At 42.4% G+C, this 22,352-nt stretch overlaps 1 protein-coding gene across 2 annotated transcripts in view; it reads left to right on the forward strand.

Annotated features, from left to right (window-relative positions):
• Positions 1-22,352, forward strand: part of SMAD9 (SMAD family member 9) — a 63,969-nt gene that overhangs the window by 32,331 nt on the left and 9,286 nt on the right. For both annotated transcript variants that reach the window (XM_049701372.1, XM_033410122.2), the window contains exons 2-4: positions 5,748-6,383; positions 11,618-11,875; positions 15,498-15,719. In XM_049701372.1, coding sequence (XP_049557329.1) covers positions 5,972-6,383; positions 11,618-11,875; positions 15,498-15,719 — 892 coding nt within the window. In that variant the 5' untranslated portion in view covers positions 5,748-5,971. The remainder of the gene's footprint in view (positions 1-5,747; positions 6,384-11,617; positions 11,876-15,497; positions 15,720-22,352) is intronic.

Raw genomic sequence — 22,352 nt, forward strand, 5'->3', positions numbered from 1 at the left:
CATCTTAAACAGTGTTTTTTGAATTATGTTTTCTTCAGGATTGAATTCACCAGTTGAATCTTCCAGTGAGGCCAAGTAAGTGGAAATAAGATTGAGTAACTGCTAACAGGAGTTGGATTTAAACAGACAACTTAAAAAATAAAAAGCTCATATCTCCCAAACTTTTATCCAGCCTGGCAAATTGGATTTTAGTGTGGAATCATGCACAGTTAGATCATGGAGTGTGCATGTGGCCAGTGCTGCTTTCTTTTAAGTGGTCCTGTTTATTTAAAAAACTTGAAAATGAGAAGCTGTTTTGCTCGCTCAGTTAGGGTTTATTGTAAAACTCAGATGCCAGAAAAAGAGAGTACAGTATTGTTTTTGTGCTGTGAGAGTGTGAAGTGGACCACGAGTGAACCGGAGAAGTCATGGTCGTGGTGCTTTCTTCCTTCTGCCCAAAGAAGGAGAGCTCTAATGGTCAACACATGGTGTTTGTGGATGTCTGGCGTTAACACTCATGGATGTCTGGCCGCATCAAGACCTTGATGAAGGCGCTGGAAGTGGTGGCAGACACAGTCACGCCAAGTGTACATTTTCACTCTTATTCCCCAGGGGTGATAAAAATAATGCTAGAAAGAAACAAAAAGGTGGAGAGAAAAGTGGGCCCTGTGCTGTGTTGGTAGATGGCATTTGTCATAAAAAGGGCCAGTTTGATAGCCTCGGAAAGAAGAAGTTGTTCTGCCTGGCTCCATGCGGTGTAGCTTCATGGGTGAAGGTGCTAACTTTCAATCTTCCCAGGGGTAGCAACGTAGCACCAACAGCTGAGGGAATACAGCTATTTTCCTTTTCCATTCTTGTGTTCTCCTGATATAGAGGTCGAACAGATATTTTAAAGGTGTAAAATGCTATCAGAAAATACTATTTGAAATGAACATTACAGGAATATCTTGGCATAATGGCCGCAAAACACTCTATCGCTTGGCAGGAAAGAGGTATAGAGGAAAGTAGCACGTTAGCATTGAGGACGGCTTGTTTCGCCCGGTAAAAGCAAGCGCAGTGTACAAAGAAGTGTATCCTGAATGTGTTATTTTCATTCCTTTAGCACAAATAAATCATTTGGTTTCACTTCAAAGTGGAAAAAAAAATTATCCCATGTGTGGGAGGACACGTGGTTGTTGTGTAATCCCATGTGACACGACAGACACGGAGTCATGGACCCATCGTCCAGACAGACCCTCCCAGTGAGACTGAGCCCCTTCTTGATCCACAGAGGAGGAAGTGAGGGGCCCCGGAGAGATCACAGGACTCGCCCGAGATCACACAGTTGATTCATGACAGCAATACGCAATTGTCTTACAAAAGTGAGAATTTAACCACAAAAAACTTTAGAAGATTACCCTTATCTGCCAAGTGAGTTTATCTTTTAACTGTGACTTACATCCTTCTAAGTGCAGCTCAGTGATCATCTTTGGAACCCTTCCAGAACCCCGCAGGTTGGACCAAGGGCTCTTCCTCCTATACCACCTCCTGCCTCTCTCTTCCATAGCTTTTGTTATATTTTGGAGAAATCATCTGGTCATGTTTTTGTGTATGAATCCTCCATGTACATTCATCTTTATAGTTTATTTTGTTTCATTCTTCTTTGTGCTTTATAGGAATGGAGTAATGACCAGCATGAGTAATACCACCCCCCTTCCTATTTTTGTGAGTTTTACAATGACCCCCCCCAGGGGGTGCTCTGTGCTAATTATTACGGTGAGCCCTGGCCAGTGGTGTTTTCAGAACATCATGCTAGGTTAGAGCACATAGTCTATAGGAACCTAAATTATCTGAGGATGGAAAGCCATTCCGAACCAGGTGGACACGACTGAACAAACGGGCGAGGTGGGGGCCCTACACTGTCGCTGTCAGTGTGATGACCAGCTGACGATAAACAGGGACCCTTTGTTCTACTAGTGGCTAAAACATTATAGGAATGTTTGATGCTATGTATAAAATAGACAACTGATGGGAACATACCATATAGCACAGGGAACTCTACCTAATGCACTGTGGTGACCTAAATGGGAGGGAAGTCCAAAAGGGAGGGGATATCTGTATCTGTATGGCTGATTCATTTTGTTGTGCAGTGGAGGCTAGCACAACGTTGTAAAGCAACCATGCGCCAATAAAAATTAATAATAATAAACATTATAGTAATGAGAATGGGAGGATAACCTTTGTGAACCTTAAACCGCATCCCTGGACAAATAAGAACTATTAACATTGACGAGAACCGGAAGCCTTAGTGTCAGTGAGATTCCAAGTTTGATGCTTTTTTTTTTTTTACATTTAGTTTTTCTATTAAAAAATATATCAAACAAGTGTAGAGAATCATATTTTGAACATCTGTGGATCCAGTCAGCTTTACTAAACCTTAACTTTTTTTTACAGGACCTAAATATATGCATTTGTAATTTACTTTGTGTTTTTATTAAAATTTTTTATTAAAGTATATTTGATTTACAATATTGTGTTAGTTTCAGGTATACAGCAAAGTGATTCACTTATACGTATATATATGCACACTATATATATTACTTTATATGTACTATGTATATTTTCCAGATTCTTTTCCAGTATAGGTTTTAACAAGATATTAAATTTAATTCCTTAAGACTGTAACTTTTTTTTTTTTCTTTTTGCGGTACGCGGACCTCCCACTGTTGTGGCCTCTCCCGTTGTGGAGCACAGGCTCCGGACGCGCAAGCTCAGCGGCCATGGCTCATGGGCCCAGCCGCTCCGCGGCATGCGGGATCTTCCCAGACCGGGGCACGAACCTGTGTCCCCTGCATCGGCAGGCGGACTCTCAACCACTGCGCCACCAGGGAAGCCCAAGACTGTAACTTTTTGATATTTTGTGTTCTTTTCCTTCCCTATCCAGTGGTCACTATTACAAATTTGACTTATTACTCTGAGATTCTAAATTTGACTCTCTGGGGCCTCCCCAACGCAAGGGCTCTGTGTAATGGGACAGGAGCTGTGTCTTGTAGCAGTAAAATCATAGTTCAGGAGCCACGGTGAGGCTCATAAAGATTTGAAATGCGGCAGAGAGATCAGACTGCAGCGCCAGGGTTCCCAGATCCCAGACTCTTGACTAGTTAAGATTTCCCCAGGGGACGAGGAGGGACAGTGGCCCCTGAAAGTCACTCATCAGGGTGAACCTCAAACAGACATGGTTTGAGGAAATGTATGGTTTAGGGATAATACTTTTCAAACATTTTTTGACTGTAACCCACAACAACAAACAAACTTTGCTTGGTGACCCTCGACACATGCACATGTACACACACAAACACACACTCACACACAGACACACACAGAACACCTACCTCTGAATGAAACATTTAAATGGAATAATGCCTTTTCTTTCTTTGTCAGCTGCCCTGCAATATGGTCTACTTTGTTGTTTTTACAAAAGCTATGTGTTCCAGTAAGTTGATTTCCCAGGCCATTAATAGATAGGAACCCACAGTTAAAACGACAACAGCAGCAGCAAACCCTGGTTTAGAGAACTGTGATTTGTTTCATGGAGCAAAAGTTTTTTAAAGCGTATATTTCGTTTAACTCTGCTGAACATCTTTATAAATAGCTGTTTTCTACTGCTGACCTGAGTTTACAGATTTATGCCACAATTTACTAATAACAAATCCTATGTAAAACTAAGCAGAATTCAAAGCTCTTTGGGGGTTCAGATTATTCTGTGTTGTGTTACTTCTCCTCTTTAGAGCTCCTGACCCTCTTCAACCATTGCTTTAATGCAGCCTGTCTCGATTAAGTAAACAGAGCTTGAACACAGTGTCTTAACTATATTTTATAAATTCATGATTGTTAAGCCACAAAATCAACCTTTCCAAATAAAACTGAGTGTAAGTCAAACTGCCAAGAGAAAGAGAACAGCTATCAAGCGCTTAACGTCTCCTTTTCTTTACCTTTCTCCATACAGTGCTAACTAAAGTCTATACAAGGAATAAAGCGATGTATGTGTTTCTTTGTATTTATAGAATGTCACCAATTTTTGTGTAACCACCATCTTCTTCACAGAGCTGCCTGATGGCTGTCACAAGAGCAGGCGTTGTGATAGCGCCTTTGTTCAAGATGTGCATGTAATTGTACTCAGAAAGGTGCAGCTTTCCCCCCAGGGAAGCAAAGGAGAAAATTATGTTTAATTCATATTAAATGAGCTATTGTTGGAGATTCTGAGCTAGATTGATTCCAAGATGCTAAAATGAGTCAGCTTTCTCCGAAATATTACCAGCAGCTACTTTAAACATTAACAAGGGAGCTGGTTTCTAAAATCTGGAAGAAGGAGAGAGTTTTGTTTAAGCCAGCTATTTCACAGAAGAGGAAATGCAGTTCTACCTCAGGAAATTTAATTGGGACTGTTGAATAACTGGGAAAGAATGTCTCCTTTGGATGAGAGGGCAAAGAAGAATTCAGCTGATTTTCAGGGAGAATAACAAATGTGACAGCAGTACTTTTTTGTGTACGCGTTTATGTATGTGACTATGTGTAACTTCTAGAACTTTCTGGTCTTATGACCCCTTTCTATTTTTTTTTTTAAAGATTTATTTATTTAGGCTGTGCTGGGTCTTTGTTGTGGCACGAGGGATCTTAGTTGCGGCATGCATGTAAGATCTAGTTCCCCTACCAGGGATCAAACCTGGGCCCCCTGCATTGGGAGTGCAGAGTCTTACCCACTGGACCATAAGGGAAGTCCCATAACCCTTTCTACTTTTAAGAATTATTGAGAACTCCAAAGAACCTTTGCTGATGTGGCTCATATCTTTTTTTTTTTTTTTACCATTTTAGTAATTAAAACTGAGAAGCTTATAAAATTTACTGACTCATTAAAGACAACAATAAACTCATTATATAGTAACATAAACTTTTTTTTGAAAAAAACTAGATTTTACCCCCAAATAGTGAAAAGAGTGCTATTGTTTTATATTTCTGCACATCTGTTTAATGCCTGGTTTACTATACGACACTTGGATTCTCACATCTTCTCCTGAATACAGTCTGTGTGATCTGTTGTTTGGGTCGAAGTACATGGGGAAAATCTAGCGCACACAGATGTGTAGTTGGAAAAGAGAGGGCTTCACAGCCCACTGAAAGGGACTCTGGGACTCCCAGGGGTCCTTGGGTCACATTTTGAGAACCACTATCCTATAAAGTAGTTTGGAAGAATATATGAGTGGTGAGATGATCAGTGGTCCTAATTTTTTATTTTTCATTTTTATATCTTTTGTACAGTGAAGATGGATCACTTGTGCAAACTATAAATTCGAAAAGAAGAGGCATGAGCATGTTGAGAAAAGACCCTAGAAACCCAAGCAGAGACATTTATACTTGGGAAACCATGGAGCCACTGTAATTTCTCAAGTAGGAAAATGGCATGTTAAAAATTGTATTTGGTAGTACATGGATTAGAATTGGAAGAGAGGAGCTCCTTCAGAGGTGTTGCAGTGATCAAGGTGGGTGGTGTGGTGGGGCAGGGCTCAGATATGCGGAAATGGAGAGAAAGCTTCAAAATCTGAAAGGCATTTCGAAGGCAGAATTACCAAGACTTGGATATAGGGAATAAAGGAGAGGGAAGAGTCAAAGGTGACTGAGAGTTTTCAAGTCTAGAACATTTGAAGAATATTTTCCCTCTTACATCCAACCTTTAACCTTTTCTGAAAATTATCCTGATTAAGTTCACTGAAGTCTTATTTTGTGTTTTTCAGAGTTGGCCAGCCCATCCCAGGGCTTAGGAGAAAGTCAACCCCCTTTCCAGCCCGCATTGGTCACAGTTACTTCCAGAAGAAAGGGAAGACCTATGACGTCCCTGGAGAGTTGGTACCTATGACATCCCGGGAGGCGTCCTTGCTCACTTCACTCGGGCCCTGCAGGCAGTGAAGAGCCTTGGGTCCAGCTCCTGTTTGCACTGGACGCCTGTGGTCCCTCTCTTATGCACTCCAGCACCCCCATCAGCTCCCTCTTCTCCTTCACCAGCCCAGCAGTGAAGAGACTGCTCGGCTGGAAGCAAGGAGATGAAGAGGAAAAGTGGGCAGAGAAGGCAGTGGACTCATTAGTGAAGAAGTTAAAGAAGAAGAAAGGAGCCATGGATGAGCTGGAGAGGGCTCTCAGCTGCCCAGGGCAACCCAGCAAGTGTGTGACGATTCCCCGCTCCCTGGACGGGCGGCTGCAGGTGTCTCACCGCAAGGGTTTGCCCCACGTCATTTACTGCCGAGTGTGGCGTTGGCCCGATCTCCAGTCTCACCATGAATTGAAGCCACTGGAGTGCTGTGAGTTCCCATTTGGCTCCAAGCAGAAAGAGGTGTGCATTAACCCCTACCACTACCGCCGTGTGGAGACGCCAGGTGGGTTTCCTTCATGGTTCATTGTAAGAGGGTGTGTCTCAGTTGGTGGAGAACACGGGGCACTGGCAGGAGAAGGACCCCCCTTCCCGCGAGAGAGGGAGAGAAGAGAGGGAGGTTCGATTTGCAGGAACTGATCCAAATTCTGTAGTCAGAACAATCTAGACAGAAGATATTTTCATTTCAGTATACGTGTAAGCTTTGTGTGATTTTGAAAAATGCAGTTTTATTTTGATGCATTTTGGAGTCATCATCCAGTTCTTGAAAGCTCTTAATATCGCCTCGACATGATCAACTGGAAGAAAATAAACATCCTCCTCCCCATCCCCCTTTCCTGCACTCAACTGTGCTGAGCTAAACGGGCTGCACTTTCCCCAAGCTCAAGTAAGTGGAGATATCTCCTACCTGGGTCTGAAAACAGCCAGTGAAAGAGTTGCTGGAAACCCTTCCAAGACTGAACATAGTGGCGGTTAGGGGAGATTGGTGGCTGTTCTAAAATATGGCTTTAAATATAGGAAGGTGTTGTTCCTAAAACTCTTCACACACGTGTGTGTGTGTACCTATATTTCACACACACACACACACACACACACACACACACACACCCTTTTGGAGAAGGCTGGTGTTGCTCTTCATTCCTTCACACTGGCTGTAACAATTTGACTACGTTTCTCTTTGGATGGAGTGTTCCTATGGCTTGATGGATGCAGTTTTTGTGGGAGCTTCCTCTCCCGCACTGGCCATCTGCCCCATTCCAGGAGACCAAAGGGCTGGCACGTGCACTCTGGGAACTGGCCCATGTCCATCACGAGGCAGTTCTAGGTAGGAAGGCAGGTAGTGGGGGGAGTCCAGCCTGCCTCCTGGCCCCCTCCCAGGCTCAGTTAACCTTGCAGCCGTCCTGGCTAAGTCATGCCCAGCCTATAGCAGTCTTAGTGAGGTGACCTTTCAGGCTCCCAAATCCCACTATCATGCTGTTAAACTGTTGTCAAGGAAGTCACCTGCCTGAACGTGGATGCTTCTCACGGTCACATCACCCCGGATACAGGGTGAGACTGTGATGAGAAAGGCCCACATTCCTGGTGAATGTGGTGTGCTTTCCCCTGGATCGTGTAGGTCTTTGCTTTCTCCTCTTCTTTCTTGCTTCTCTCTGAGCTATCTTTGCCTACTTTAAAAAAATGTCATCAATGAGTTTATGACAGAAATGACTTGATTTCCCTTTTGTTTCTAAGATTTGAATTATATTAAGCATTCAGAATACATCCCATGAAAAATATTTATCAAGAAATCATTTTTCTCTTCCTGAGTAATGTAGTTATAAAATGTGTCTTGTGAGAAGTATCTTGTAAAATGTATCTGGCTTTCCTTTTGAACACTTGAAACCCTAATTTTAAAGGATTATTTCATGTTTTCATATTATGTGAGGTTCTTTCAGGAATGATAGTGTGAATGTTTTTACATATGGCAGGTAGATTTCATATCATCATATTTTAGGTTTGAGTTTCCAAAATGAAAGATGGCAAAGATTGTATTGATTTTAAGGTAATGTTTAAGCTATACCTTTTTTTTTTCAATTCCTAACTTTGATCTTTTAATAGAAAAAGGCATATTTTACATCTAGCTTTCTGGCCGTGCTTAAAGTCAGTATTTTGAGAACAATGAAGATGCTAATGTGCACCAAGTTTGCTGGGTCCCTGGTTATCATAAAGCTGAAGTTTTGCCTTTGAAATCTCTCATCTTTTGACCACCCGTTTTAGGAACCTTGAAGGCTGAATTCTGATTTTCTTTACACTCACACAACCACTTAAATAATCAATTTTAGTGCTTTTCAAACTATCTGAAGTGAAGGACCAGTTTTTAAAAAAATTTCCAATCCCTCAAATATCAGTATTTTTACAATACAAATGAATTACTAGGCAGATGAAACTTTTGAAAGACTTACAAAATACAAGCTCAATATTTTTTACTATTCATTTCAACAGATATAAAATTACTCTGTCAAGTGGCTATTAAAGTTTCTAAACACAACTCTCAGTTTCAGTACTTGTATTTCCACGGACTGGTACCCAGCAGCTGGTAAAGTCTCACCAGTCCTCAGACCTCACTTTGTGTGCCTTGCGTCTGGTAGAAGCTGTGCAAAAATGTTTTCATGGCTCATAATGATTTTTCTTCATGCAACTGGAGGTTATTTCAGGAGTATAATTTCTCCTCCGTGTAAAATGCCCACACTCTATCAGAACCACATGACTTTTGAAAAAGATACAAAAGCTTTTCTCAGCTTTGCTCTGCATTTCCTTATACGCAGTAACTCCTTCCATTATCTGTCCCCAGGGTAATGCTTAGATAGTGTGGTATTTAAAAGGTGGCATCACATTGAGACCAGTGTCTGTAAGCTCACTAGGTCATATTTGCAAGCAGCAGTTGTGATGCAGAAATAGAATTGAGTAATTAGAAATAGCTATTACTATAGATTGAATGTCTGTGTCCCCTCCAAATTCATATGTTGAGAACCTCATGCCCAAGGTGATATTATTAAGAGGCGGGACCTTTAGATGACTAGGTCATGAGGCTAGACCCCCATGAGTGGGATTAGTGTCCTTATAAAAGAGGCCCCAGAGAGACCCCATTCCCTTCCTACCGTGTGAGGACACAGTGAGAAGAAGGCAGCCTGCAACCCAGAAGAGGGCTTTCCCCAGAACCTGACCAGGCTGTACCCCTATCTTGGACTGCCCAGCCTCTGGAACTGTGAGAAATAAATTTCTGTTGTTTATAAGCTTCCCAGTCTATGGTATACCTGCTATAGCAGCCCTAAGGGGCTAAGACAGCTGTGTTTTGAGTGAAAGTATTTACAAATATGATCAGTGCAAACCTAAGGTAAACTGAGCTTGTCAGGCTGAATTACAACCAGGATGATACCATCAGTTTTCCTTACAAATCTTCACTGCCTTTGGTTTTACCCAGATGATAGAAATACATTATCAAGATATTTGCCTCAATAAAGAAAAATGCATCCTTTCTTTTCTTTTGGTGCCTCAGACCTGCAGGCCATGGTGGAGTGAAAGTCTCTGCATTCAGATATGAGGGAGTCTGTTTATCAATGTTAAGAATACAACGTAGATATCTTACATTAGAACTGAAGTCACAGCGAGTATCTGAATTCTTCATCCAAAAAAGAAAAATGAGTGTTTATTTGATCTTTGTTAACACTGTGATCAAGAAGCATCACTGGAAAAGAAGTCATATGTCATTTACTATGTCAGCCCCTCACTTTCAGAGTATTCATGAGGCAAGGCATTTTTGTATGCCTGTATATTCATGGATTACATAAAAGGAAATTGAATGGCTTATCATCCAGGTTATTTTTGCACAGTGATGTTGAGTATTTGTTCTATCATGTCATAAGGCATATACAAATACTGGCTTTTGAAGGAGGAAGAAATCATTGTTTCTCTGCCACCCTCATATCTGTAGTGGTTTCACTTAAAAGTTTTCATCTACCTGTTGGAGTTTATATTCCACCTGTAGAACTGAAAATTATTGCTTGTTAAGAAGAGATAAGTGTATGATAGTGGGTAAATGGTGGACTTCGTGATGGATGTTATTGTATTGTAATTGTTGTCTGTTTACTCCAAAACATTTACTTTCTATGAAAGTTTTTATTGATACTTGCATGTGATAACAAATCCATAGTGTGATTTGAAACAAGTGCTACCTCAGCCATTTCCAGAAGCAAGCTCTTTTAATCATTCTGGCTTGGTTCTTTTGCTAGTTCTCTCCATTATTACTAAAAAAATATGAAGATAACTCTAGATAATATACATGTTTCCAAATTTATCACTTTTAGCTAATTTCATTGACTCTAACATAAAAGATGAAGATTTAGCTAATTTATATTACCTTTTTCCTTTCTTCCTCTTCTCAACCTATATTTTGGTTTCTATTATATTATTATATAAGTTAATATAATATTAATTATATTATTCTTTTGGCTATTCTAGTAGTTTCCATTGTGGGATTTGGGGGTAAGAATTATTCCCCCTTAGAAGAGCATTGATCCATTGCCTTCTACTGTCCAGCATCGGTGATGGGAAGTAATCAATCAGTTTCTCATGTCCTTGTAGGTGACTTTGAGGTGGTCTTCTGGGAGCTTTTAGAATATTCAGTTTGTCCTTAGGTGTTTGAAATTCAAGATGGTATGACTAGGTCTGGATCTTTTTTCACTAATTAGGCTGTATACTCTGTGGCTCTTTTCAATCTGATGACATAGATCCTTCTTTAGCTCCGAGACGTTTTTGCCTATTATTTCTTTGATCACTTCATCCCTCTGTTTTCCCTGCTTCTCTTTCTGGAACTTATGTTGGTGCCAGGTCACCCCTCAACAATACTTCATGGAATAGCTTCTTTCTGCCAAGCCTGGGACACTTTAGAAGTCAGTAGGAGCTAGGAATGCCTGGACAATGCTTGCCCTTGAGAATTGCATCTGTTCCTGTTTTTGTATAGAATCAGGAGCGAATTGTTCTTTTTAAAGTATGGAACCCAGAAGGAAACATACTAAAATGAACAGACTTTATCTATAAGTTCTCTGTTACTGCTTATCTTCTACTTATTCACTTTTGTTACTACTCACTGTTTATCTTTTACTTTATAACTTTTAGTTACCTTTAAGCCTTTCTGCTAAAGGCAAGTAGAATGTTTTTACTTAAGCAGCCGTACGGAGCCTAAAAATTTAGGCTGGTCATCTAAGTAAGTCACTGTGGTTTCTGAAGTAAAAATATTCTGGGCATGACTTGGGGTTTCATTGTGAGCAATAGAAACCGATTTTGCACTAAACAAACAAACAAACAAAAAAACCGCTTTATTGGCAGAATCAAAGGAAGCAGTGAACAGTCAGGTCTCCAGAAGGCCAGGTAATAGGGCAGCTCTGGTCATTTCTGCGATGGGAATGAGTAGGCAATTTTTAGAGCGCTGACATCAGAACGATTCTCTGCTAAACTTTTCGTTAATTGGCTGTGAGGAGAGAAACCATTGCTTCAGCTTGATTCCCAAGCTGTCTTTTGAGGGGGAGATGGGACCTTCGTGGACAATGTCACGATGAGCACACAGAATGGTGGACAGGTGGTTCCCAAAGGAAAAACAGGAGTTTATCACCCAAAAATGGATAGACGAAAAGCAGCCCGCCTCCACTCTCCTTTGGGCGGGTGAGCCGAGGTTCTAACATACCGGTTCCTTCCTCCCCCCAGTTCTGCCTCCCGTGCTCGTGCCCAGACACAGCGAGTATAACCCTCAGCTGAGCCTCCTGGCCAAGTTCCGCAGCGCGTCCCTGCACAGCGAGCCGCTCATGCCGCACAACGCCACCTACCCCGACTCCTTCCAGCAGCCTCCGTGCCCGGCCTTCCCTCCGTCGCCCGGGCCCCCGTTCCCGCAGTCCCCGTGCACAGCCGGCTACCCTCACTCCCCGGGAAGCCCTTCCGAGCCGGAGAGCCCCTTCCAGCACTCAGGTCAGTGAAAGCCGCGGTCTCCCGGGATACGAGTACCCTACACGGTTGTGTAGGCGGGGCCATCGTAAAAACCAGCGCTGCCACTTGCAGTTCACACAGCAGTTTCCTGCAGGCCGTTGGACCCTGCCCACCCTCTAACCAGATCAGGACTCTACCCATTTTGGAGCAGTTATCAATTTCTTTCTTTTTTAAAAAAAAACTTTATTGGGGTATAATTGATTTACAGTGTTGTGTTAGTTTCAGTTGTACAGCAAAGTGAATCAGTTATACATGTACATATATCCACTCTTTTTTTAGATTCTTTTCCCATATAGGCCATTACAGAGTATGGAGTAGCATTCCCTGTGCTATACAGGAGGTCCCTATTAGTTATCTATTTTATATATAGTAGTGTGTATATGTCAATCCCAATCTTCCAATTTATCCCTGTACAATCCAGTGGCATTAAGTACATTCACACTGTTGTGCAACCATCACCACGATCTATTTCCAAAATTTTTTCATCACCCCAAACAGAAACTCTGTGCCTGTTAAGCAGTAGGTCCCCATTACGTCTTCCTCTAGCCCCTGGTAAGCTTTTATCTACTTTCTGCCTCTGTGGATTTGCCTATTCTAGGTACCTTATATAAATGGAACCGTACAACATTTGTGGGGATTTTTGTGTCTGACTTATTTCACTTAGCACGGTGTTTTTCACAGTCCATCCACATTGTAGCAGTATCAGTTACTCCATTTTTGTAACTGAACAATAGTCCACTGTATGGATATACCACATTTTAAAAATATCCATTCATTGGGTGATGGATATTTGGGTTGTTTCTACCTTTGGCTCTTGTGAGTAATGTTGCTATGAACATTGATGTTCAAGTATTTGTTCGAGTCCCTGCTTTTACTTCCTTTGGGTACATACCTAGGAATGGAACTGATGGGTCATATGAACTCTACGTTCAGCCCCTTAATTTTGTAGATAGACTCAAGGACTTACAAAAGGGTCCCCTTTATAACTTTTGCACCAGGGTCATAGTTCATTTTCTCTTAGGGAAATGCCTTATCACTGGCACTGCGGTGAGGTCCATGGACCACGTGCATTAGAATCATCAGCAATGCCTGTTAAAACCTGCATGGCTGCATCCAGCCACTGATCTATTGACTCACAATTTCGGGGGGTGGGCCCAGGAATCTGCATTTTAACAGGTTCCACTGACGATTTTTATGCCCACTTAAGTGTGAGAACTACTTGGATGGACAATTCAGTTCAACAAAGGCAGTGGAGTTAATGCCATTGAACTCCACTGCTAACATAACAAGACCATTCTGAACCGACATGAGGAATGTGAACAGAAGGAATCATTTGTTCTGAGGTCCTTGATAAAGAGTTTTCTCTCTTCCTCAGGAGTTTTTATTGTTTTGAATTAATTTCTGATAACATGTTATCAACTGAATGCATACCATTTGCCTAATTATGATCATCTGATCATAAAACTGATATCTGGGGAGAAGAGCCCTTCTTAGCATGCCTTAGGCACAAGCTTATAATCAGGTTTCAGCCATTCTGTGTTTTGGGGGCCATATTTTGAACTGTGTTGAGTCAGAGTTTCCCTTTGGCCATTGTACAATCCATGGCACCAGAGGAACTGAAAATTAAATTCACTTCAAAGAAGGTTTAGCGTTCTCTGTTTTGAAAGCCAGGTAACAGACTATAGAGAAAAGCTAGGAGAATAGCTCCTAGATTTGAAGGTCCCATCATGAAGTCATTTGAACCCAATAATAACTCATAAGTCAGAGGGACAGCGAATCAGCCCTCTAGTGAGGGCCTCAGGACAACCAATTTCTCCTGGAGGACTGTCCCAGTGTCACTGTAGAATGGCCCCCTTACATTACTGGTCTCTCTGTAGCAGTGACACTGTCCACCAAAGCCAGGAGTTTAGCGGCAGAAAGGGTTGACTCAAGCTGTCCTTGTGTAGTCTATCAGTTCGATGTTCCTTTGTTTTACTGCTTTCTTTTAGTTGACACACCACCCCCACCTTATAATGCCGCCAAAGCCCCAGGGACCCAGAAGGCCTGACCTATAGATGCCACAGCTGAGAGTCACTTGGTGCTGTCAGTGCCTAACGGAGGTCACTTGGCAGATGAACAGCCAAATGTAGCTGTTCTCCAAGAGTACTTCCTATTACCACCTCCCTTCTGGGAAACAAAGAAAAAAGCAAAAGAAAACAAAACGTGCCAGCCTGCTGTTTCCTAAGTGTTGTCAGGGGCAGATAGCATGGTTTCGCATTTTGACTTTGGCATTCCTCAGTCCCATAGAGTGAATGTTCTGTGTGTTATCCTGGTTAGTAGAACAAGTAAATTTTAACCAAACATTTACGAGTCTGTAGTTCTGGATGTTTTAGTATGGAATTAGGTATTTAAGAAGTTAGTAATTGTGTCCCGTTTGTGTTTCTTTACTATAATAAGTTTATAGTAATGTCTTTCATTTGGCTTAGAGGAGTGCTCTTCAAAATATGTATATAGCTTTTACATAATTTTATTTGTGTCCTGTAATAGGCTAGATAAATATTGCTCCACTTTAATGTTCATACAGGCCACGTGGCGATCTTGTATAAATGCAGATTTTGATTCCCTAGATCTGGGGTGCTTTCCTAGAATCTGCATTCCTAACAAGCTCCCAGGTAATGCAGTGGCTGCCGTTCCAGCAACCACGCCGAGCAGGGAGGGTCAAAGCGCTTTACTATCTAAAGTATCTCAGAGGGAATTCTTTCATAAGTGAAGGTCCATTTGGAAATCAAATAATAACCCCCTAATTTATCTGTTTTGTGAGTTCATATTTTAGTGCATATAGGAACACACTCTAGACACAAGAATTACTAGAATATTCAAAGAAAAGAAAGATACTATAATCAATAGAAAGGCAGAGAAAGAGTGTGAGGGGCGAAGAAAAAAAACCCGCCAAATTTGGGTTAGTGGCAACTTAACTTTGAAAAATTTGGGGTGAAAACATAACATTCATGGATTTCCTAATGAAATAGACCTCTCCCTTTAAAATATTTTTATGCCATAATTATCCCATGTGTACACAAAGGAGAATGTGAGTCTATGTGGACATTGTTTTTTCTTTCTTAAATAAAATCCTATGCAGTGTTTTTGGTTTGATTTTTACATATTCAAACAAATTTTTTTCAGCTTTAGGTTGTTAGAAAAGGGTACTCTTTGCCACGGGGATTCAGTTTGGCACTGCAACAGCAAGATGCTGTCGTCTGTAAAGATGAGGTGACCTGGCAGCTTCTTTTTAGCTGTGTTTCCTTTCGGGGGGATGAAGTTTACATGGATCCACTCATATCGCTGTTGCCTGGCCCCTCAATTCTAGTAAACATGTTTACAAAGCCTCCATCCATGGGAGAATAACAAGGACGGTGGCCCCTGTGCACAGGTACGTGGACCAGATGAGCTACCTGCCAACAGCTTCCGTGGAAGAGGCAGGTTTGTAAAGATCACACAGCAGCCTCCTGGGTCTTGCAGCTAACTTTCTGGTGAACAGCGGTAACCGCAGTTTCCTGGTGGAGTCGTGAGCTGGGAGGCACGAGCGTGGCGGTAGTGATGTCCTGTCTGGTCCGTTTTCTTTCAGATTTTCGGCCGGTTTGCTACGAGGAGCCGCAGCACTGGTGCTCAGTCGCCTACTATGAACTGAACAACCGTGTTGGGGAGACCTTCCAGGCTTCCTCCCGAAGTGTGCTTATTGATGGATTCACAGACCCTTCAAATAACAGGAACAGATTCTGTCTCGGACTTCTTTCTAATGTAAACAGAAACTCAACGATAGAAAATACCAGAAGACACATAGGAAAGGGTAAAAGCAAATATGTAGTTCCTTCCTATATTCTTCTGAGCTAAAACGTGGAAATAGAAACAAGCCATGGATTGGCTGCATGACCTAGTGGGATGATCCCAGGGCTGGGATCTGGGAGACCATTCTGGGGATATTGTTGGGAAAAGCATGGGAGGTCTTGTAACCTTAGTGTCTGTACCTCTGAGGTCGGCACAGCATCTTCTGGGGGGTGGCGTAGGGTGGGTATTAGGAAGACGAACAAGATGATAAATATGAAAACAGGATGAAATTATTATTTTTATTCATTTATTTATTTGGCTGCATCGGGTCTTAGTTGCGGCGTGCTGGCTTCTCTCTAGCCGTGGCATGCGGGTTTTTTCTCTCTAATTGTGGCATGCAGGCTCCAGGGCACGTGGGCTCTGTAGTTGTGGCACGCAGGCTTAGTTGCCCCACGGCATGTGGGATCTTAGTTCCCCGACCAGGGATCGAACCTGCATCCCCTGCATTGGAAGGCAGATTCTTTACCACTGGACCACCAGGGAAGTCCCAGGATGATATTATTGAAGAGAAGTATTATGAATTATTTTTGAATTGCCTGAAATGCTAAATAGGATAACTTCTGAAGAAGAGGAGTTCTGGCTGGATGATTATTTATATCAGGTGACGTTACCTTTAGACACTGAGAAGCCAGGCAGTTTAAAAAATCGTTGAGTTATTAATGTCAGGAAGCCTTTGGTAGGTGATTGGGGTTCTCTTGTGTCCAGGCTTTGTTACAACAGCCGAATAAGCACAGGCCTCACTGGGATCTGGCTGTGATGCTTTTGGAGCCTGTCTCATTGGCATGATCAATCCCAGCTGAGCATGAGGCCTCGTTGAGGATTTTAAGTTCTTTTCTTTTCTATTCGAATAGTTGGCAGTGTCTGAATGGTGCCTGGTTGTCCACTATTCTACTCTGGAATCACAGGTGTAAAGAACCTTCAGAGTCATTTGATCTTTTCTCTCCCCATCTAGCACTTATACCACCTTGGGAAGTAGCCACGAGCCTTTTATTTCAAATTTCCAGGGGAGATTCATTATTTCACTTATGATGCTTCCTGTATTCTTCCTAACGTACCTCCTAAATGTCTCCTGTTGTAAACCTACAGACCGTTGACTAGAGACAGGCTGAGGTCCTTCTCTGATGTTGACTCTTAATGGCAAAAGTTACTTTCTGTTTATTTTATCCTGTATCTTTCCATAGTAGCTTTGAGGTGGCTTACAAGAAACCTTTACAGTGAAATGATAAATGAAAAATAGAAAATCAGGAGCTGGGGGTGCGTGGGAGAGAAGAATACAGGTATGTCATCTCCAAGAGTTACCATTGTAATTGTAACCATTGTGATTGTGATTAAACTTTTCCTCTGGAGGTCAGAAAAAGGAAACTTAATCTGTAATGTAACTTTTATCCCAAAGGAGGAAACACAGTCATTCCTCAAAGGAAGTAATATTTTGACTGAAATCTTAAATATCTCAGGTATGGTTTTACTTTTAAATGATTTTTATAAGAATCTTTAGGTGAAATCTAAAGGTAGAATGTTAAAACGTAATGTTGTAGAGCTGTTTGCTAAAGGGCTTCACAGATTGGTCTGCATATTAGACTTCTACTTATGCCACTTGATCTAAAAATATAATTAAAATATGCAAAGACTGTTAAATACCTTCTGGGAAACTTTCTGCAAGTAGTTTGTTCAAGGTGCTGCTGATGTGGATGGACAGATGTGGAGGGTTGGTGTCATGTTAGTAACTGAGAGATAATCCACAGGGTCAAAAAAAAAACATAGGAGCAAGAGCCAGGACTGGTGACCTGTTAGAAAAACCAGCAAGCCTAGAAAATGCTCACCTGGATGGAAGGGCACTCCACCCGCAACATGGTCCCCAAGGCAAAGGCACAATTTTCTCAGAAAGCTGCTTTGGAATTGTCCTAATGTGAAAAGATAATTTTTTTAAGGGGCTACAAGCCATGCCATAAAGCATGGCATGGAATATTTCAAAGCAAGAGCTATTGGTTTCTGTGAGGTCAGGGGCCCCCGTGGATTATCTGGTTCTGAGCTGCGTGGCTTCCTGGAGCACCAGCCTGAGTAAGTTTGCAGCCAAATGCACCTTGAGGTTAGTGAATGAGTTAACGTGTTCTGTGGAGCTAGTTGCTAGAGACAGTCAGACTTCACAGCTATGCATTCATCTCGCAAATATTTATTGAGCATTTAATCTTAGCCAGACGGTTCTGCCACTAGGGATGTAGCAGTGGGAAACAAACAAGACAAAACAAAAATCCCTGGCTTCGTGGATTACCTACAACTAAGGAAAGACAAACAAGAAATAATACACGCGCGTGCACACACGTCAAATGATAATTGTCCAGAGAAAAACAAAGGAGGGGAAGGGAATGGGGGAGGGTAGCCAGGGCAGGCTTCCTAAGGAGGTGACATTTGAGCCGAGAGCTCAAGAGGGAATCGACAGTGTCGGTAGCAGCGGGGAAAGCTTTCCAAGCAAAGGGAAACAGCAGGTACAAAGGCCCTGAAGCCTGCCTGGCATAGTGAGGAATAGCAGGCATGCCACAGTGAATGGAACAGTGAGCAAGGGAGTGAGGAAGTCATAGAAGAGGGGACAGGACCAGGTCTCAGGGCCTAGAAGCCATGGAGAGTGCTTTAACTTTGCCTGTGTGACATAGGAAGATGGAGTTAAGTTGGAGTTTATAGATCTGAGTTTTCACTTCAGAAGGATCCCCTGGCTGTTATATCGAGATGAGACTGTAGGCGGGGATGGGGGGGTGGGGGGGCGGGCAAGGGTGGAAGGTATCTACAAAAAAAAAATCTTTTTATTATGGTTAATTATGGGCCATTTCTTTTTTTTTTTTTTTTTTTTTTTTAAATTATGGGCCATTTCTCCCCTCAGTAGCTATCAGTTGCTTTGAGGTCACTTCCGGTTTGTGTTCCTTGCCACTTAAGTTAGGGAAGATGGCTGGTCCTCTAAAGGAAGTTCATGCCACCACCGGTCAGCAGTGCATGTACTTTGAGTTGTTTTCTGTGGCGGTGATGGTTTATGCTGACTCACCCATGCTCTTTCATCCTGCTTTCCATCTAATGCAATGCACTGTGAGGCAGCAGGCTTGGTACCAAGCCTTTATTTGTGTCCTTACAACAGTAACAAATCTATTACTTTGACCTCTCTAGCCAAGTGCTTTAAATAGCCGTAGGCTAGTTAGCACTAGAATAGCCCGGGCTGCTGCTTCAGTGTCAGAGGCAGGGCTTCAAAGAACCTGGAAGGGTGCATTCTACATGAATTCTGTCCATATTCTTCCTTGAAGACCAGGCAGACCACTTGAACCCTTTCAAATGACTGATAGCTGCCCCCACTGATTTTCCCTAATGTGTGTGAGGCACCCTGGCAGACTCTTACTCATATTATTTTTATTGTCACCCTACAAGTTAGGATTTCTTAGTCCTGTTTTATGGATGAGGCAATGGAAGCTCAGAGAATTCAGCAGCATACCCATGGTCCCACAAGTGATGTGGGTTTGCACCCATGGCTCTGTCTGTAAGGTCCCGTCGCTCCCTTCTGCTGGAGGGTAGGGACCCTACTGCTTTTTCTTCTCGGCACCCATCTTAGTTCAGCACTTGAGGAGTTGAATCTTTCGATATGGAATGAAAATACTTATCATATGCTGCAGGCATGATATGTCAGAATCACCTCTGAGATCTTGAAATAAGGCCCTCATAGTACTAAAGTGATGAAATTTTACAATGATTTACTTTAAAAATGTAAATCAGAGAAGATTTTGTGTTTTCCCCACAAGAATATTCTAGAAAAGGAGTACCTCACTGAGTTACACAGAGCTCCATCGGAGGATTATAAGGATCTTTACAGAAAAAAAGATGAAGAACTGCTGACATATCATACCTATCTGTGACTGCGCAAAATAAAGCAAAGGTTATTTCCTGATGTTTTGGGAGTGATGGAATAGCCAATTTGGATCACTGGAGTATAAAACGTGCCTGCTTTCTTAGAGTGGCTTTTAGGATGGCCCCGATTTCCAAATAATGAGGAAAACCGCAGTTTTGAATGGACTGCATGGACATATGTGTGCTGCTCTCAAGGTCATTGAGGTTGGATTATATTTCTTAGAAATGCACAACTTAACATAATCCTAATCAATAGCACTGTCATTTCTGAGCACCTACGATTTGTGCTGTAACTGAAGCCAGAGCTGTTGACCTTGGTAATGAGCCTGTGCCGGGTTCTTGGTGTGAAAGGACACTTGGAGCAGGACAGGCAGGTTTCTCCTTGCAGCTGCAGACATGCGTGTGTCCTGGCTGCTGGCTGTTCTTCCTCTCATGGGAGAAGGAGTGGGTGATTATAATTCCTGAGGCATTAGTCCCAGGGATTGAACTTACTGAGGCAAACCAAGACCTTCCCCGAACATAATTATCATAGATTCCAAATCACTGAATTGCTTTTGGAATTAGTTTTTCACCTTTTAATGAATCTTTATTTTCTTGCACATCTCAGCTTGTTCTGTAGAATCCTAGTAATGCTTCCATGTTTTATGAAAGGAATTATCCTGAGGCAAGGGTTTGGTTTGTCAGTTCCTTAGAAGGAGGGTCTGCACCTCACGGTGATTTTTTTTTTTAATAAATTTATTTATTTTTGGCTGCGTTGGGTCTTCCTTGCTGTGTGCGGGCTTTCTCTAGTTGCAGCGAGCGGGGGCTACTCTTCGTTGTGGTGCGCGGGCTTCTCATTGTGGTGGCTTCTCTTTCTTGCCAAGCATGGGCTCTAAGCCCGCAGGCTTCAGTAGTTGTAGCTTGCGGGCTCTAGAGCGCAGGCTCAGTAGTTGTGGCGCACGGGCTTAGTTGCTCCGCAGCATGTGGGATCTTCCCAGACCAGGGCTCGAACCCGTGTCCCCTGCATTGGCAGGCGGATTCTTAACCACTGCGCCACTAGGGAAGTGCTCAGGGTGATTTTTGGATTGCTTCTTTCCCAATGGATTTAGTTTCCCAGTCTCAAAATGTCCTTTCCATTCTGCCTTTGAATGTGTATTCTCATCCCTGAAAAAGCAAATCCTAAAAAATTTTAACACAGAATGTCATACTGTTGCAGTTATTACACAGGGCATTGCAGAATACTTCATATCATGAGAAAATGTTCACACTATTTTTTTTTTTTTGCGGTACACGGGCCTCTCACCGCTGTGGCCTCTCCTGTTGCGGAGCACAGGCTCTGGATGCGCAGGCTCAGCGGCCATGGCTCACAGGCCCAGCCGCTCCGCGGCATGTGGGATCTTCCCGGACCGGGGCACGAACCCGTGTCCCCTGCATCGGCAGGCGGACTCTCAACCATGCGCCACCAGGGAAGCCCCACACTATTTTAATATGTGAAAAAAGGTTATAAAAGATCCTGTAGAGGATGATCCTAATTTTGTTTAAAATGTGCACATAAAAGACTGAAAGGTATGTGACAAATATTAGCTTTGACTATTTCTGGGCTGTGGATTTGTGGCTGATCTTTATTCTTTGCATCTCTGTATTTTATAAATTTCCTCTAGTGGGTTTTGTGGCTCCTGTGAAGATGGGGTGGGACCGGGCATGTCCAGGCATGCTGGGGTCACTGAAGTAGTGGTGAGAGAGAAAGCATCACGGTTCACCCACCCTGGCAGAGTCACCGAGTGTGTGAGTGCACAGTGGGCATTCAGTGTAGGTCAGTTGGGACCAAAGCTGCTTGATCATCATATTGTCCAGAGAGACTTAAAGTCTTCATGTATAGCTTTAGGGAAGATTTTGCTACCAGCCCAGAAGTGTCTTTGTGTGAATTGGAAGGAACCCATTTCTCAAGAGAAGTTACTGCCACCTGCTGGAGGAGTCTTCTAATAACTGTACAAATCTCGGAAGACTGAGGCACACCTTGGGTTTGTGCAGTGCACAGCTGCAGGCACTGTCCTGGGCGGGCCCACCTCCATCCTCTGGACCAAAGCCCCGGTGTAGATCTGGAAATCTTTACTTCTATATTATTTTTTGATCATACATTAAAAAAAATTTTATTTTGGAAAATTTCAAGCTTACACAAAAGTAGAGTCATGTAACAGATTTTCATATGACCATCTCCAGCTTCAATAATGAGTCACATTCTGTACCATTCTTTTCCCCTGTCCCATCACAGTATTTTTACAAGAGTATTTTGAAGCAAATCTCAGACCTTGTATCCTTTCTCCCATATATTTAAGTATATGTCTAACTACATAAGGAGTCTCTGAAAGTATCATCATTAATCACCCTCAGAAATATGCACTTTCTTCAAGCTCCAGAGGGTCCTGACAGTCAGCCAGATTTTAAAATAGTTGTGCATCTTTGATGGGGAGTAAAGACTGGTGAGGCCCTTTGCCTTTGGGTTTCTCTGAAATCTTGATCTTACCTTAGATGGCCTGGACTCAAAAGAATGTCACCCTGCATTTCATAGAGTTTCTAAGTCAGTATGATTACACTTCTTCACAGTGACTAGTTGGATAATTCACTTGTATTTCAATAAATAGTGCATTTTTTAATGGGAAAAAATAAAATAAAATAGTTGTGCAGAAGAGAGGGCAGCAAAGCCAAGGAGGATATCAATTACAAACTCCAGGGAAGG

The sequence above is a fragment of the Orcinus orca genome, chromosome 18, assembly GCF_937001465.1.
Source record: "Orcinus orca chromosome 18, mOrcOrc1.1, whole genome shotgun sequence".
In the NCBI taxonomy this organism is placed as follows: domain Eukaryota; kingdom Metazoa; phylum Chordata; class Mammalia; order Artiodactyla; family Delphinidae; genus Orcinus; species Orcinus orca.